Source organism: Nomia melanderi, chromosome 1, assembly GCF_051020985.1.
Source record: "Nomia melanderi isolate GNS246 chromosome 1, iyNomMela1, whole genome shotgun sequence".
Classification (NCBI taxonomy): Eukaryota; Metazoa; Arthropoda; class Insecta; order Hymenoptera; family Halictidae; genus Nomia; species Nomia melanderi.
In genome coordinates this window covers 39,447,133-39,464,374 of record NC_134999.1, presented here as the reverse complement: position 1 = coordinate 39,464,374, position 17,242 = coordinate 39,447,133, and the positions used below count along the sequence as shown (strand labels likewise).

General features: G+C 44.8%; 2 protein-coding genes across 3 annotated transcripts; both read left to right on the top strand.

The window, feature by feature from the left end:
* The first annotated feature begins 482 nt into the window (after positions 1-482).
* On the top strand, positions 483-11,807 carry exex (motor neuron and pancreas homeobox extra-extra). The gene is made up of 4 exons (XM_076374291.1): positions 483-1,316; positions 1,476-2,664; positions 9,230-9,393; positions 10,810-11,807. Exons 1-4 carry the CDS (start codon positions 975-977, stop codon positions 11,050-11,052), a joined length of 1,938 nt encoding a protein of 645 aa, XP_076230406.1. The 5' UTR covers positions 483-974; the 3' UTR covers positions 11,053-11,807.
* A 2,713-nt stretch (positions 11,808-14,520) lies between these two features.
* Dronc (Death regulator Nedd2-like caspase) lies at positions 14,521-17,155 on the top strand. Of its 2 annotated transcripts, none has more exons than XM_031991745.2 (7): positions 14,521-14,679; positions 15,013-15,178; positions 15,241-15,485; positions 15,568-15,850; positions 15,934-16,193; positions 16,509-16,773; positions 16,852-17,155. In XM_031991745.2, exons 1-7 carry the CDS (start codon positions 14,675-14,677, stop codon positions 16,969-16,971), a joined length of 1,344 nt encoding a protein of 447 aa, XP_031847605.1. In that variant the 5' UTR covers positions 14,521-14,674; the 3' UTR covers positions 16,972-17,155. The 2 variants fall into 2 exon arrangements, with proteins under 2 accessions (XP_031847605.1, XP_031847607.1); XM_031991747.2 differs by having other exon boundaries at positions 14,525-14,891.
* Positions 17,156-17,242: the final 87 nt, after the last annotated feature.

Genomic DNA, 17,242 nt, shown 5'->3' with positions numbered 1-17,242 from the left:
CTTTCGACTAAATAAGTAAACGTGTATATACATGGATCCTAAGTTCACACTGCGGAAATTCGTCGCTCGGGTTTTGGAGTTTCGTTCTCGTGGCCCGTGGCTCGGAGATTGAGGCTCGCGGTTCGGCGTCCCGACGATTCGACCACGAGGAATCGGGAATCGGGAATCGGGAATCGGGAATCGGGAATCGGGAATCGGGAATCGGGAATCGGCAATCGAGAATCAAGAATCGGGACTCTGGACTCTGGAGTCGGTATTCGAAACTCTGGACTTGGAACAGTTCTGACGAAGCACGGGCGGGTTTGGGATTCGTGATTCGGTGAATGGGGGAACAAAGGGGAGCCGTAGGCGTGGCAGAATCGCGAGGTTCGCCGTGATAGGCGTGGCAGAATCGACTGACCGCGGTAACGCAGTAGCAGAGGGGAGCGGTTTTCCCGTTACGTACACGCGGTTCCTTGCGACGTCACTTTGCGGCGCGGCGTCGGGTTAATCGCTCGTATCGTCACGAAATCGAAACGGACACACGATTATTTGTCGCAGGAAAACATATCGGCTCTCTGTTGGAATACATTTTAGTATCAAGTAAATTATACGATCGCAACTCGTACCTGTGCGTCGTTTTCGATTGAAATCGTTTCGGCTTTCCATTCGATCGGTTTGTCGGTCGGTCGAGTGGCCGAAGAATCGAGTGATCGGGCAGGCGGGTGAACAAACGGACGGAAGTCGATGGACCACGGAATCGGCAACACCGATCGATCATCGATCGTAGCGTACTGACCATCGGTGTGCTAGAACATGTTTATCCGTAAATAATTTCACCTGTCGTGGGAGACAAACTGATACGGGAGCCCTATTCGAATTCCAAGTGACGCGATTAGTCCGAAGACAGTTGATGTGTTTCGTAGAAGGGTAACGCGCGGCGAAACATGCGCTAACGATCGATTTAACGCGTTTCGGGTTGCCGACCGCGAACTATGCATTACGACGCGCAAGGTGCCTTGGAGAATTCCTATCTACGGCAACGGGAGCAAGAACACAGACAACAGCCGCAACAAGGAACAAATCAGGATTCGCAAACAGTGTACGCAAAGGCGCAAAGTGTCCGGGAAAGTTGTCGCGGGCCGAGTAACTCACCCCTATCGGAGGACACGAGATCCATCTGCGCCGGAGCGAAAACCGAAACGCTCGGAACGTCGTCGGAAGAGGGAGAGGTACGTGTGCGGTTCGTATCAAACGGTTCTCCGTTGCAACGTGAAACCGGATCGCGAATGTCGAAGTATCGCGAAGAGCACGATTCGAAACGATCCTCCGTTTCCGTTCCCGTCCCCGTTCCGGTTCCCGTCCCTGTCCCTGTCCCCGTCCCTGTTTCGCAGCAGCAGCAGCAGCAGCAGCAGCAGCAGCAGCAGCAGCAGCAACAACAGCAACAACAGCAGCAACAGCAACAGCAACAGCAACAGCAACAGCAACAGCAACAGCAACAGCAGCAGGAGCAGGAGTCGTCGAATTTTTTTCAAAACCGCGAGGCTACCACGGTCAGGTGTTTTACCGAAGAAATGGTGTCCGCGGTGGCAGTGGCGAATCGCTTCAGAGGATCGGGGAACTCGCCGGGCAGAACTTCCCCGCAAGGATATTCGGTTCATGGGACCGACAAACGAAACGTTTCCCTGGGCAAGACGTCCTTCTGTATCGACGCGCTTCTCGGTCGAGCGACAGAAAAGCAAGAGAATCTCGATCTCGATCGATCGGAACGTAATCAAAGATTGGTGCTCGCCATGAGAAATTCCGGACCGGAGATGAGCCATTGCCTGGTGAACAGCTCTGTTCGAGGGCACGACCGAGAATCGTCTTGTACGCTGGGAATTTCGGCGAGCACTGCAAGCACCGGAAGCACCGGAAGCACCGGAAGTACTGGCAATGCCGCAAGTGGAATCGCAACGCGCCTCGGAGGATCGGAAGAGCAAAGGACATCGTCTTTGGGAACATTGCTGAATCCGTTCGATAGATCCGTTCAACATGGCTCGGTTTCTCCCAGATTGGAATTTGTTCGCGACACGAGTGACCGACAGGATGTTCACGAACAACCTATACGAGACATTCGCTTGTCCAGTATTCGCATAGAATCCATGGACGCGGCAGCCGCGGAGGCTTCGATTCAACGCGGCAAACCGGTGTTTAGAGGAGAACACGCGGCAACCGTTAACGGGGGATTTCGCGTTGATCGGTTGGAAAACGTCGAGGACGATGGTTCTGTGGACGTCGACCCAACGAGGACGGGGAGCGCCAGTTCCGGAAGTAACGCCAGTCACAGTCCGATCTCGAGTCCTCCGATTTCTCCGGGATCGGAAGAACCTTCCGGCAACGGAATTTCTGCTAGTTCGAATTTATCGACTGGGCATTATGGTGCACTCGGCACCGGTACCGGACTAACTCGACAGAATCAAGCTCTTCTCTTACACCCAAGTGGTCCGCTTATTCACCCTGGCGGATTGTACTATCATCCTGCGAGTGGCAGCGCGTTTCACTCTATCCACAAAGAAGGTCAAACCATCGGACACTCGCAGGCAGCTGGACCTCATCCTCAACAGCATCACATTCATCCACTTCAACTCGAGTGGTTAGCCAGGACTGGAATGCTATACCCCAGATTACCAGCCGATTTAGCCGGTGAGTATAGTGTGTCTGTGCGTCTGTGCGTCTGTGCGTCTGCGTGTGCACGCACATATCCGTGTATACGGTATCATATATGTAGGTGTACCGATCCTAAACACCTACCCAAGTATTTAATACTTTACCTATGTCGTGCCGATGACGATTAACATTATTATTTAGAGTATACAACCATGTCACACCCTCTATCCTATTTCTGGGTGCTCGTAGGATAATAGCAATTGTTTTTTCACTCCCGCTTCTAGCTCGATCCTACTTCGCCTTCTCTCCCATTTTTCCACTTCCTCAACCATATATCCATATACCTACGTATGAACACGCGTCCTTACTTACTTACTCGTAATGCCGATTACTACCATTTTGCTTTTACTTTTAATCGTAACGAAAACATTTTTCAATAGTCGTGTCACTGGTCCTTAGAGGAACCGACTCGTTTGTCGAATCTTTCGCGAAATAGTCAAAGCACCCACGAAAATAATCGTCGCTCGAATCGATTACACGGATCGGGACGACTACACTTATAAAAAATAGTGTTATGGAAAACGTTAGAGCGACAGAGAGGTCTGTTTTCGCGCCGGTACGACTACTTAAACATTCTTCATTGTTATCATTGTATCGTTGGGTTCGAAGTAGTATTGTAAGATTTGTTCTTTGCCTCGCGGGGATTAGTCACGAAAGTGAAGCAAAATTAAAGAGCGGAACGATAAAGTGTCCGAGAGACGACGATGAATCGAGTTTATCTTGATTGGAGTTATTATAGTTTATAGGATAGCAGGATAACAACATGAAGCAGATCGACAGATTGCTCGAACGATGGACAGATAGGGAATGTTTACATGCCTAATGTAACGCTTCACCGCCCTATATCGACCGGCTGCTCAAGTTTTTAGGTCGGTCATCAAACGATAATATTGAAGCGACATTTTGCGGTGTTAATCTCGCTCACTGTTCGTTGCGTGCCGTAATTACGAATAATATACACTTGAAAACGCGCGTCACGTTCAATTTCGACTATTCGGCTCTGTTATCGAAAGGAGAGTTGATTATACGCGATAGATGCGCATTGTTTATATTTTGGTACACGAGCCGAGATGTAATTGGAAAGATTTCCGAACCGCGTGTCCGAAGAAAGAAGGTGTCTTCTGCGTTTCTATGGTTAAACGCGAGAAAAAAGTGTATCACCTATGATAAAGCAAACATAACGAAGGGGAAGCACGCGTTGAAATGGTACAAAACGTTGAAGGAGGTATCGAGAGTTTGACTCTGACCAACGAATATTTGTAACCGCGATCGGAAAGAATGAGTTGGTTACCACGGTAAATTTCACGCTTGGAAAAAAGAGCCGTGGCCGCGTTGTCCAGCCAATCAGTCGAGAGCTTTTATCGAACAAATTGGTCAGTGAACGTAGCAAGCCAGGCTGCCGAGATGGAACGAATCCGAATAAAGGGGAACGGAGATACAAAGTGAGCGAGAGAAGGAAAGCGGGTGAGAGGAGAGGACGTTGTAGAGTATATGTGCCTGTGTATATATGGTAGAGGGTGGATGCGGAAAGAGAGAAAAAGAGACCAAACAGAGAGTGGGTGGAGAAGAGGAGAGACAGGCAAACCGACGACAGACAGGCAGACAGACAGACAGAGAAAGAGAGAGAGAGCAGAGAGAGGAGAGAGGAGAGAAGAGAGAGGAGAGAGAGAGAGAGAGAGAGAGAGAGAGAGAGAGAGAGAGAGAGAGAGAGAGAGAGAGAGAGTAGGGTGGGGGAGGGGTCGGTGGAGGGAGGCGGTGGTCGGGGTGAAGTGCGGGGTACTTTCTGTCAGATGATCCTGATTGGTAGTTGCCGAGCAATCCAACGTCGACGAAAAAGGCAAAAACCCGATAGCGTAAAACGAACAACGAGTACAAAAAAGCGGTCTCGTGGAATAAAATAAAACGAATGCATACAGCCCCACCTGAAGCGACCGTTATCGCGTCGGCAGGGAACACGGACTCGACTTGTTAAAAAATTGCTGTATGGGAGTACCATCCCGTTCAGTCCTGCCTGTGCTATGTTCCTCTATCCTACCTCTCGCTCGCTCTCTCTCTCTCTATGCACCTCAACTCCGTTAACTCGCCACCTTTCTCTCTCTGTTTCTCTGTTAGTTTCGCATCCTCGTACGCTCTCGACGTTTATGTAAATAATGGCGAGTGCGCGACTCAACGACTCCGCAGCGTGAACTGACAGGGGGTAGGGTGAAGGTAGGAGATGCGAGCTTTTATTTGCGGAATATTTGTCGCGCGTTATATTCGTGGCAACGTTGCGACAACACCATGTTTCATCTATTTCGAGCCGAGCTTTGAGGTATCGAAATTTAAGCAGAACAATAGCGTGGCCGTGTGTATTTCGCGACCTTTTACGATAGTCGATATATCTTGTATATATGTATTGTACATATACATATTGTTTCGAACTAAAAGCGTGTTAATCGATGATGGGAATTTTCATGCTTTTCTCTCCTCTTGTTTTGAAATTTTTCTCGAGGACTCCATTTTTGATCGTTCCTCTCTCTTTATTTATCATAACGTTACCCGCACACATTTTACGAAACGGAAAGGTGTAACAATAGCCGAAGATGTCGACGAGGTGGCGGGAGTTCTGCCAACAAAGGGGAACGATACCCGAGAGATGAAGCACGCGAAGGGTTGGTGGATGATTTAATTAGTTAATTGTGCGTCATTCATCCGTCTATTCATCCCCTTTACCCTTCTCTCAACGATACCATAGTGTTGGTACCAGCGTTCGCGAGTTACCATGGAAACTCCACGAACTTACGCGTCGCCAGACCAGCTAATTTCACTCATCTCTGAAACGATCCAAGAACGTAAATCATTTCGATCTACCTGAACGATGCGTTTGTAAAGTTTTCTCTGCAAAGTACGTTAAATCGGACACCTATATTTTTTATATTTACCCAATGTTAATGTATCTACCGAGATCAAGTAGGAGGAACCTGTGAAACCCAACTTGTTATTCATTTGCCTTTAATTTTGGCAATATTTTCGGAATACCTACGTATATTATTACGTATATGTATATGTGGAGATGAAGAAGTAAAGTGGGTAGACAGAAGGGCGAAGGGATGAAAACGTAACGAAAAGGATGATTAAAGCAACATCGATGGCACCGGCGGTGGCGCGGTGGTGGTGGTGTCGATGGCGGTAGCGGTGACGGTGGCAGTAGCGGTGGCATCAGTCTACATACCTATCTATAGGCATATAGGCGGTAATGGTGTTTCTGAATTAGCTACCAGCTAGTTTGGCCGGCCGCAAGCAAACAGATCTTGGTTACCCGATGTGTAACGTGCTCCACGTTCGCCCAAATGCGCCATCCTATAGGTATCTCTATGTTCTGGTTTGTTGGTAACACGTATGTAGATATGGATGAGTAAGGCCGATTATACGAAAACCTACAAGGCTCCACGTGTATAGGCGTGCCGTGTGAATATGATTCCGGGCATCTCGAATGCACCTAAGAAAATGCACGTTGAATTGTGGTTGATTCGACGTTGGCGCATCGAGAGCGATCGCCCATCGAAACGATTACGCAGAGGACAACGAGAAGCAACGAAATTCCATGTCCTGTTATCGCGTTGAGAGGAAAACAAAGTAGAAAGTGGTTCCAGCCGACGCGGCACGACGCGGCGCGGCGGTACCACGGCAAAATGGAACGATAACGTTCTGAATGTTTATGGCGTGATTTGTGGTGAGTTCGCGAGGCGAGTTTCAAATTAAATCCAACCATTTCAGACAAGGAAAATAATCTCTGAGAAAAGTTGGCCAACTTTTTCCGCCACGGTCTATCCTCGCTCCTCCACCCTTTCTTCCTTTCTTTCGCGTCTTCTTCGTCTCCTTCTCCTTCTCCTCCTCTCTCTTCTTCTGGTTCTTTCAACTGTTCTCCTCCCGGTGCACCTCCGTCTCCGGATCCATCTCCACCGCCGCCCTATCGCGTAACCCTTACCGCCATGGATCTGTAACCGTGGGGTAGGGCACAAGGAGTCGATGACGTCTCACGATCGTAGGTGTAGAGTGTAGCAGAGTGTGGAGAGATGGTGGGATATTCTATATAGCAACGTTACCCTCGCCCTTTGCGTCTTCCTTCGTCTGCTATACCCGAGGGGTTGAGAATTCGGAGGCGGGTCGTATCGAGGACTCGGGGCTACAGGCGGAGCTTCCGTCGCTATGCGAAACAAGGAGAGGGAGAATGATCTCGAAAGAGAGTGCGCGCGCGGACGCGCCCGCGCCGCATCTGCGCCCACGATCGCGTCTATGCTCACACCCATCGATGGAACTTGAGAACGAGAAGAAAAATGGTAAACTAGGAAATCTAGACATCGCATCGGAAGAAATGGAAAGAGGGGCGACAGAGCGAAACTCGAGGCAGAAAAGAAATATCATTTTCCAATTCCTTCTGGGATAAGAATACCATAAAAACTTCCGAATATGATGCGTAATACTCTACACGCATCGTTCAAGATCGGCAATTCCTATGCTCCGTTCGTTTCGGAGCAAATATTAATCATCGGAGAGTCGAGGTTTCGTAGTGGTTGATACCACTTGAATACGCAATTGTTCGTATCCCTGGAAGGTTCTAGGAGGTTTCAGCTAATTCGCTTTTACCGAACAATTCTATTCGAACGAATGGCGAGCGAATGTATAATATAATGTTGTACGTACGCACCTATGTGTATGGAAGAATCGACTGTGTCGTAGAACCGAGCTGCAAGAGAGAAACGCTCCAAGTACCTTATTGGAAGAATATCCTTGATGGAACAACGAAAAGGAGAAAGTAGAGAGGGGGAGCAATTACGAATGAGAGCTGCAAGATGAAAAGGCGCGTTAAATATGTAGATAATAGCTGGTGTTTACCGGTGTGGCGATCGTTATGATTTAAGGGTGAGCTGGCGTGAAGCGGCTAATAGGACCCCAAATAAATTAAATTATCATGATAAAAGTGTGGTGGGTTGGCGAATGACGTTAACCTTAACGGCGCCCCACAGTTTCACCCCACAGCTTCACCCCACAGTTTTACCCTACATGGAGAGAAGTACGAAAATGGTAATTGTCCACTCGATGGTGCCGCCCCTCTTGTTTACCGACATCTGTCATAACTTGCGCTCTCTCGTTGGTAACGTGTAAGTATCACCGGCGCATTTCGATTCGATTCGATTCAATCGGAAAAAATCGACAAAGCAATCGTTGAAAACGCAAACGCTGTTCGCCGAATCTCGGAGATTGCTATCCATCGAGCTTCCAGTCTACGCATAGTAGCGGATCTAAAATCCTACTGCTTAAATTAGGAGGCGTAACGGACGGCGTTGAAAGGAACGCGACTTCGATCGAGCCGAATCGCGCATCAAATTTCAGAACAGATACAACCGAGGGTAAATCGTAGAGGGCCGTTCAAGGAAATAGAGGCAATCGTCCGAATGGTAATTGTTACGAAATGGCAGGGTAGATATTACCGAACGGACCATATGTGCGCAGCGGGCGGCAAACCATTGATTGAAGAAACGATTAATAGCTATGCGTGCGGTAAATAGTGAAAACGGAAGGAAGGCTGTCAATTATTCGTAACCTTGTTCGTATCGTTGTTCCAGTGATTCTCGAGTTGGAGAAACAATATATGAAAGATATTGTAATAATCGGACGCAATGGCCGATGTGTTCCAATTGCTACGATCCATTCGCACGCGTAGCGTAGGTACACGCTTGGATGAACGTCTCAGTGTAAACCAGTACGATGCATCGATCAGTTTTCCAACGCCATAAAGTGTATCCCCAGCCGGATGACGAACGTCTGGTTAAACGGCTGATTACGAGCGACATAAGGGTATCGCACCTTCGAGATTAATCCGAATGCACGCGGGACTAAACACTGCCATGTGTACAAACATTGACAGCCGGTCGCACACACTTGCTAGGTACAGTTTTGTTGGAGGAGGGTGAATTGGCGTTTGCATTAAAAGCAACAGTAAGGAAAAACACGATAAATCTCTCGTTACTTTCGATCGACGTGTATCTAGAAATGTTCATTGACAAACGCGCGTCGTTTCATCGAGAAATCGTAGCCTCTGATCGAAGAAAATTCGACTCTCGGTCTAATCGTAATTGGGTAATTTCACCGAGCGACCGATTAGAAATTGAGAACACAAAGATGAACGTGAAAAGCGGAAAATCGTACGACTGCTAAAATAATGTGGAAATATCGTATTACGACGGAGATTAAACTTCGCCTCGATTTGCGCTCGTAAAATCATAAGAGGGGATTCGAATAGGACCAAGAGTCGTCCGTAGGACTAATCGTTAGGGCGGCTACCCTTGCCTTTTACACCGAACCGTCCCCAACCCCAAATCATACCATCGCTACCCATAGGGATTTACACTTGCGATAATTGCATTAGCATTCAATGATTTTTATTGGTTTCCCGATTAGTATTTATACTAACCGAAATTATAGAATTTCCGATGAATGTGTTTATCGGAATATATTCGTATTCGATGCGTTAATTTTCTGTTTGTTTGCTTGGTTGAAGGTTGCGCAGCCCAACACGCACTGCTCGGGAAAACTAGGAGACCAAGAACTGCGTTCACCTCGCAACAGTTGCTCGAATTGGAAAAACAATTTAGACAGAACAAGTATCTGAGCAGACCGAAAAGGTTTGAAGTGGCTACCTCGCTGATGCTCACGGAAACACAGGTAAAATATCGCCGTTGAGAAACCACCTGCGACGGAGTCCTGACTAGCTCTCGTAGAGAACGATTGAAAATGTCGTATTTCGAAAATCAGGAAGAAACTTTGAAGAGAGTGTTTCCATTCGAAACCGTGGTGATATTGGAACCGAGGCGAAATCAAATAGAGAAAGATAGAGAAAGATAGAGAAAAATAGAGAAAAATGTAGCGAAGGAAGACAGTGAAATGCAACATCTTTCCTTGCCTTGTTAGCCGGACCAACCAGAAATGCCAACCAGTGATTCTCTCGTGTAGTTCAACAACTTAAACATAACTTCGAAGCTTATGTATTCTGACGGATCGCTTGGCAAATAGCGACGAAAGTCTGAGTTATGGCAGGCTGAATCCCTGATTTGTTTCGATATTTAACCGATTCTATCCTCGGATTCTATCCTTGTACCGTTCGAACATTCGAACGTTCGAGTGTTCGAGCGTTCGAGCGTTCGAGCGTTCGAGCGTTCGAGCGTTCGAGCGTTCGAGCGTTCGAGCGTTCCACCGGTCCAACGTTCCAACGTTCCGACGTTCAAACGTTCCTGTCGCATTACTTTCATTTCGCCGCTTGCCATTTCTTTCATTCTTCTTTCTTACTTTGAAGCGACACTGATGAATAATAGTCGAAAAATATCCGTATGTCGCGTATCTGCTCGTATAATACCATATATATCCGTATGTTCTCGTTACCTATCTACAATATGATACTGAATATCTACCATTCAACTGGCCAAGTGTAGCCTTGCATCTTCTTCCGATTGTCAGTCGAATTATGTGAAATGCAGGAACAGGGTGTAGGTATGTAATCAATTATTGAATACAAAGTGATATTTGATTTCTTTTGTATTAGAATCATACGCGTGTATGTACGTTTATCCGTGTAGACGTATTATATAATCCATATCACGGCAGGCCGATATTCCCTGTGCGGGTAGGTGTTCTTGTATGCATATACATTACACGAGGAAAAGGAGGCATCGTACCTTTTTTCCGAAGGGTGGAGATGTAATCGAGAGAGAGAGTCGGAAGGGAAGATGGGTCGGTTCAAGCATGTGATATATCGCTGGAAAGATTTACATCGCTTTCTCGTCGTCTTGGGGGAGGGGGAAGAAACATCGAGTTTATGTATTTAGTGGCAGCGATTCGAATAGCCATGTATTACGACTCGCATCGGGGCTCATATCAGGATATTCGTACTTCTCGCTTTCGGTTTGATATTACCAGTTTTCCAAGATCATGATCAGGCGAAGGAAGCAAATGATTTACCTTCTTCTCGAGTGTTCGCCTCTCATCCGTTGACACCGTTAATTCTTTCTTTCTCTACGTATGCATACTAGAGTCGCACGTTTGGTCACTCAATGATGATTCGAATCCATTGTTGTTTGAATTTAGGTGAAAATTTGGTTCCAAAACCGACGAATGAAGTGGAAAAGAAGTAAAAAGGCGCAGCAAGAGGCACGTACGAATAACAAAGTCGACGACGGAGGAAATACGAGGAACGCCGAGAGGGACACCACAGGCGATCCTGGCACAAACTCGCCGAGTTCGCAAGAGGATGCTAAAGGAACGTTGCAGGAAACACAAAGGAGCACGACTGAACTTCAAGAACCGCTTTATCGGCCTTACGTAGTATAAAAGGGCGAACAAAGTAAAACGGAAAAATCGAACTGAACAGCAAACAGAAGTCGAGAGAACTGTTATGCGAAACTCGACTGTCTCGTATTTGTAATGCGTTTGATACGCGTTCGATACTTAGCAATACACTCGATCTGTTCCTCGAAGGAACGTTTCGAGGAACGTAAGCTTGCGCGATCCATCGAGGATCAAGCGATAAACGAAGGATAGGAAAACCGGAGATATGTAAGAGGCCGTGATGATCGATTAGACTGACAACCTCCGACAACAAATCGAATTTTCAATCGTTCGAATGTGTAGACATTCATAAGTAACTACACGTATACCGTTCCGGTTTGATCTTGCGACACTCGTGTGTAAATATAGGGAACAATCCACAAAACAATGTAACCCATAATTGTACGATCGTATTCCGCAGAATACGAACCATTCCGAAATATTGCCGAGTAGACTGTTATCGAGAACGAGCACGTGTATCATACGTTTCTACTCTGTACCGCAAGAATATGGTCTATACTGGTGTACTCGTGTGTGTACCAGTACACGTAAAATGCGACGTATCGGTGCGACCAGTCACAACCGTGTGTATAAAAACTACAGAAACGCGAAGAGCGCGCGCACGAAAGATGATCTTTCCGATCGCAGCTTTATTCCGAAGTTACTCTAGATCTACCTTCGATCGAAAACATGTACCTATTTATGATAAATGACATAATTGTAAATATTATTCGTGTACGATTAATGTAGAGAGTGCGATGCGAGAAAACACGTTGTACTATGTCGCAACAAGTTCCTAAAATAAATGATGGATAACGAAGAAAATATTTCACTCGATTTCTTCCCTTAGTTTAGTTTGGAAACGCGATGCATGCGCGTGCGTAAATACATGTATGTTGCGACACGACGTAAGAGCAGTTGTTTTTAATCGTCCAGAGATTTTCACAGGTCTTTACTGCCGAGGAAAATTCAACGATATTCGATATAGACGTGATCATAAGCTCCTGTTCCCTTCCGCCCTCCTTGGTACCGTGTACCCGCACGCAAACCGGATCATCAGTATTTATGATATGCTAATTCCCCGTTACAAATTCCGCGATGTTACGCGGATGACTGCTTCTACTGGCTGCAGCCAGTGAAAGCCACCCATTTGGAAAACCAGTCGTCAGCGATGAAATGGAAAAGAGCAAAGGAAGAAGAGGAAAAATTACATTTCGCGAATATGTATACGTATCCGGATTCGACGAAAAGTCTGTTGACGCGTATTTCGAAATACATCGGTGTGTTCGTACTAGTCGAGGCATAGATACGTATATATACGTTTATAAAATATATATTCGAATATTCCACGAATACTTATCGCTTTAGATCACTTGAAAAGAATTCGGAAAAACGTACGCACGATAGGGATGTGTTTTCCGTTCATTTAATAGAATCCGATCACTTCAGAGAATGTAGACAATGAGAATCTTGGTTGAACCGAATCGAGAGGTATGGCAGTCGCAGGCGTTTAGCAGGTCTGCCTAGAGTAGGGTGGCACAAGAGTAAAGCGTGCGGAGGAACGCGGAGGAACGCGGAGGAACGCCGAGGCGGGGCACTCATGTTTATATGCATTGTATTGCTAAAACCCTTTTAACCGAATTACATTTAGCGATTCTAGTGCTGCTTTTCCGGCTCTCCTTCTCCAAAGTCTACCACTGGTGGCCGTCGCCGTCGCCGTCGCCGTCGCCGCTGTCATCGGTGCCATCGGCGCAACCACCACCACCACCACCACCACCATAGCAACTGTACCAGCTCTCAACCTTCGATTCCCCTAACCCCCATGTTTCGTCCTTCTCCATCGAAAGACGCGTGTGCTTTTTGGCGCGACAGATATCGCTCTCGCACTCTGTGAACTCACGAATGAGAAAGTAGCGGCGGTGGTGTAGAGTCGTGACGGAGCTGGAAAACCGATGGGGCAGGATTCCGAGACTCTGAACGGCAATCCCTGAATTCTTGATTCTCTTGGTAAACAAGTGCTTAGGTGATTCACTGCTCGTTCACTCCTATCGGCCGTCGTTTGTTTCTAGACATTCTGCCATTCTGCCGTCCTGCGTTCCTATCTCGTTTTCCGGTCTAACAGATTTGCAGGGTTAACGGGGGCTGAGGTTGCTGTGCGAAACTCTCTCCCCCGTTTTCACTTATCCTCTCTTCCCTCTTTCGCGTGCTGTTCTAGCCGAGTACTCGCTTACATACGCTTGCCGACCCCTAACTGTTCGTTGGTATTTTTGTCACGCAGCTAGATCTAGGAACGAAAGTCGTCTAATTGAACGTCGATATCGTACGTCCGTATTGTACCCGATATTCCGACTTTGAAGAGCATTCGAAGAACATCGGTCGATCTCGATCAAAACGGGAGAAAATAATCAGGGAATAATTGTCGTTGGAACAATTGCGGAATCGAAGAACGGAAACTCGAAGGCAGAGAGTCTTGTCTTGGTCCGCTATGCATCTCACAGCGAATTCCATCATTAGCGCTAACAAGGTTGGCTCGAGGCTACAAGGGGGACTTCACCCTTCGTCGGGCTAACCTCTAGGTATACACACGCGCGTACAAACACGTGCACGAATGAACACGAATGGAGTGTATGTATGTGTATACACGTTCATACGTACTGGCTGGCTGTGAGTCGACTCCTCCTTGAAGCAAGTGGGGATAATAAGATCTACGACAATCAACTCCAAGGACGACGTTGTGAGAGCACAACGATGCGACCTATTGGGCGAGCTTTTAGGCGACGTCCGCCACGTTATGTCCACATTTCTCTTCGCCGCTCGCTTCTCCTTACCGCAATGTACATGTCCACGGTCTTACATCTCCGATCGTGCACACCCGATCGCGTTCGATTTCTCGTTTTACTCGTTTCTTTCACTCTTCCGAACAGAGATGCGATTCGAAGCAACAATTAACGAGTGACAAAGCGCCGAGCAATAACAGAGAGAAACATACACAGATGAGGAGAGCAAGAGGCTCTCAAGGATAAAATGGCATCTCTACTTATACGGTTGTCTAGACGACAATCCTTGATCGCTACTTGAGGGCACTAACCATCGAGTCTGCGGTTCTTATGAATTCTATACGCGAATCGATGCGTAATTTTAACGTTGTTTCGACAGCAAAGATACAAAGCAGGCGACACCTTTCAATTTCAAACAGATCATTCGTTTATGTAATAACGCTTGGATAGACAACATTGTAGAGTAGAAATTTTTCGCATTCTTCGAGAATACGCTGACAACCAAGCGTTCGAGGTAAATTTCGATCGTTAGGCAACATTAGGCCATCAACGAAACACAATCGTTTAGATACGTACGTGGAATCAGCAGAATTGTCATCATCTTCCGATACAGCAGTTCAGTGGGTCATCAAGTTCCATGACTGACCGCCGTTCGAGAAAAGAGGACGCTGTAATCCGTCCTGGACTTCTAGGTCGGTAAAGCAGTCGAATCGCTCCGCGAAAATCTGTAACGGGTTCAGTCTATTCTCATGCCTTGCCCGTGATGCTATCTCAAAAAACTACCCCAATCTCAGCAATCATTCGTCTTAGATGATTTTTAGAGATTTATTCACACCTAAATAGTCGACATGAGGTAGGAGATAATCATGTACGTCGACAAATCCATGCACGCATACATCCGATATGGTAACCATACTGCGTATGTTGAACATACAATGACTCATTTTGTTTCAATGTCGAGAAACACTGACGACAATCGTTACTGACCGTACAATTGCATCTTCTTGTATGGAACTTTACAATCGATTCGCTCATACTTCCCATCGAAAACTATTCATAATACAAGTACATATTTCGATCTTTCTATATGCAAGTATAGTTTAATCCCGTGAATTAAAAGACACGCTTAAATCGCGGAATTCCATGTGTTACGGTTAAATGATACGAACAATTGTCACATTTCAAGGCACAACAGTTTCTTACTGATATTCAACATGAATCAAAAACATCGAGATGTGATAGATATGTACTGTGAAATTCTAGTACCTAGAATAAATATAAACACGTTATGGCCAAAGTTATTGGAAAATAAAATTTTTAATAGAGACGATGTAAACGTACCACGTTGGAAGGTAAGGATGTGTCGCTGTACCATTTAATAACAATATGTAACTTTACTTTTTTCTCTTCTTAGGAGACACTCGCAGACAATTCGACTACACAGGACATATATTTGACTATTAAAACACGAGGACCGTACGCGTTCAATCGTTTCGTCAAAAGTTTAAGACAAAGTGGACATGAAAGTTTAGCTGACATTTTGGAGGGAAAAAAAGTTACATTTTTAGAGAATGAATTGAATACAACAACTATTAGTAAGGATAATGATATAAATAATGAGACTATTCAAGAGAGAACTTTTAAGTCAACCAAAGAAGGGTAATATTTAAAATATTGGCAACTACAAATTACTTTTTTGTTACAAGATATTAACAAATATTGCACGCTTTCCTCTAAAAAGGATACAAGACAATTTTTTCTACCATATGCAGTTGTCAGAAGTACCTCTACAAATTAAAGTACGGAAGGCTACAAAATTTTTAGATGGACCTGTGTATGAAAATGTTCAAAGATACCCAATGCGGAGTAAACCTCGTGGATTGGTTTTAATAGTTACAAACATTCATTACAAGTATTCCACTCAAGATCCTAGATATTCGGCAGCTCTTGACGAAAAGAATGTCAAGCACCTTTTTGAACAGATGGGATTTCAGGTCATTCCTTACACCGATTTAACTAAAAAGGTGAATAATTTCATAGTTTACAATTTTTTTCATATTTTGAAAACATTCAAAAGTATTAACTGTAACGATATATTTTCTTCAAGCAATTTATGGAGAACATGAGGGAATTCTCTCAACGCAAAGATTTACGAAAAGTCGATTCATGTTTTGTCGTCGTTAGTAGTCATGGTAACATAAATTCGCAGTACGAGATTACTGAAATAGAGTGTGTGGATAATAATTATGAGAGTGAACTACAAAATGACAAAAACGTTTTGTGCAAAGATATTCTGGATTACTTTATTGCAGAAGTTTGTCCCCATCTTGCTGGAAAGCCAAAGATCTTCATTTTTCAATTATGTAGGTAAGTATAGGCTTTTCTTCGATGTTAATCCTTCGAAAAGAGGTTGAAAAACATCTGTATGGTTATATAAACTTTTAATTAGCTCATTAACCGTTCGAGTCTCTGCATTTTCCATAACGATCGACACACGGTTTAAACATCTTGCCAATAGGATCCATTAAAGCAACATACTGCTACATACTTTTCAATATTAGGGCAGTGGTTGGCACAATCGCTTGATATAGTACTCAAATGATTAATATTGCTGGGAACATTATGTCCATAGTATTTTTACAAGTTCCTGTAATTCGTGTTCTACAAGATATTATATTTCAGAGGGAAAAAAGTACAGAAATCGATAAGAGAACCACGACACACAACCGATATATCTAATTTTCATTCGACGGATGAAATGATCAATTCTAAGATGAATTGTAACGAGACAATAAGAAATTATGCGGATATATTAGTGGCCCAGGCTACTCTTCCAGAACATGTAGCTTTCCGAGATAAAATAACTGGAAGTTGGTTCCTCCAAATTTTATGCGAAGTATTTATGAATTATGCGCATAAAACTCATGTTCAGGACTTATTTAACATGGTAAACAATTTCGCAGAATTATATGATCGTCACTTTATACGATAGTTAAATCGCTCACTACTAATTCATATTCTACAGGTGGACGAACGATTAAAAATACAAAGAACAATAAACGACGAATGTCAAACTTCGATAGTAACATCAGTAGGATTTAATAAACATTGTTTCCTGAATCCAGGCCTTTTCGAAGAAACATAGTCTAGTGCTAATGATAAAATAGCCATTCGAACAATTATAAATCTATTATTTTCATATTCGTTTATTATGAATCATCTATGGAATCAAATGAATTTTATTCACCCATCAATGTTGGGTTTTCATTATGTACTTTTTATTATATTTTATAGAATTGATCAAGAAATATATAAATTTGTATGCACAACCTATGTACAATTTACCTGCATCTAAGAAGTTATTTTATTACTTTAACATCTAAGATGATCACATAAGTTTCATAACACTTTAAGAG

Coding starts and splice junctions, on each gene's coding strand:
- exex (XM_076374291.1), top strand. CDS start 975: ATGCATTACGACGCGCAAGGTGCCTTGGAGAATTCCTATCTACGGCAA. Junction 2,665..9,229: donor ATTACCAGCCGATTTAGCCG/GTGAGTATAGTG, acceptor GCTTGGTTGAAG/GTTGCGCAGCCCAACACGCA. Junction 9,394..10,809: donor TGATGCTCACGGAAACACAG/GTAAAATATCGC, acceptor GTTTGAATTTAG/GTGAAAATTTGGTTCCAAAA.
- Dronc (XM_031991745.2), top strand. Junction 16,194..16,508: donor TTCATTTTTCAATTATGTAG/GTAAGTATAGGC, acceptor ATTATATTTCAG/AGGGAAAAAAGTACAGAAAT. Junction 16,774..16,851: donor TTCAGGACTTATTTAACATG/GTAAACAATTTC, acceptor CATATTCTACAG/GTGGACGAACGATTAAAAAT.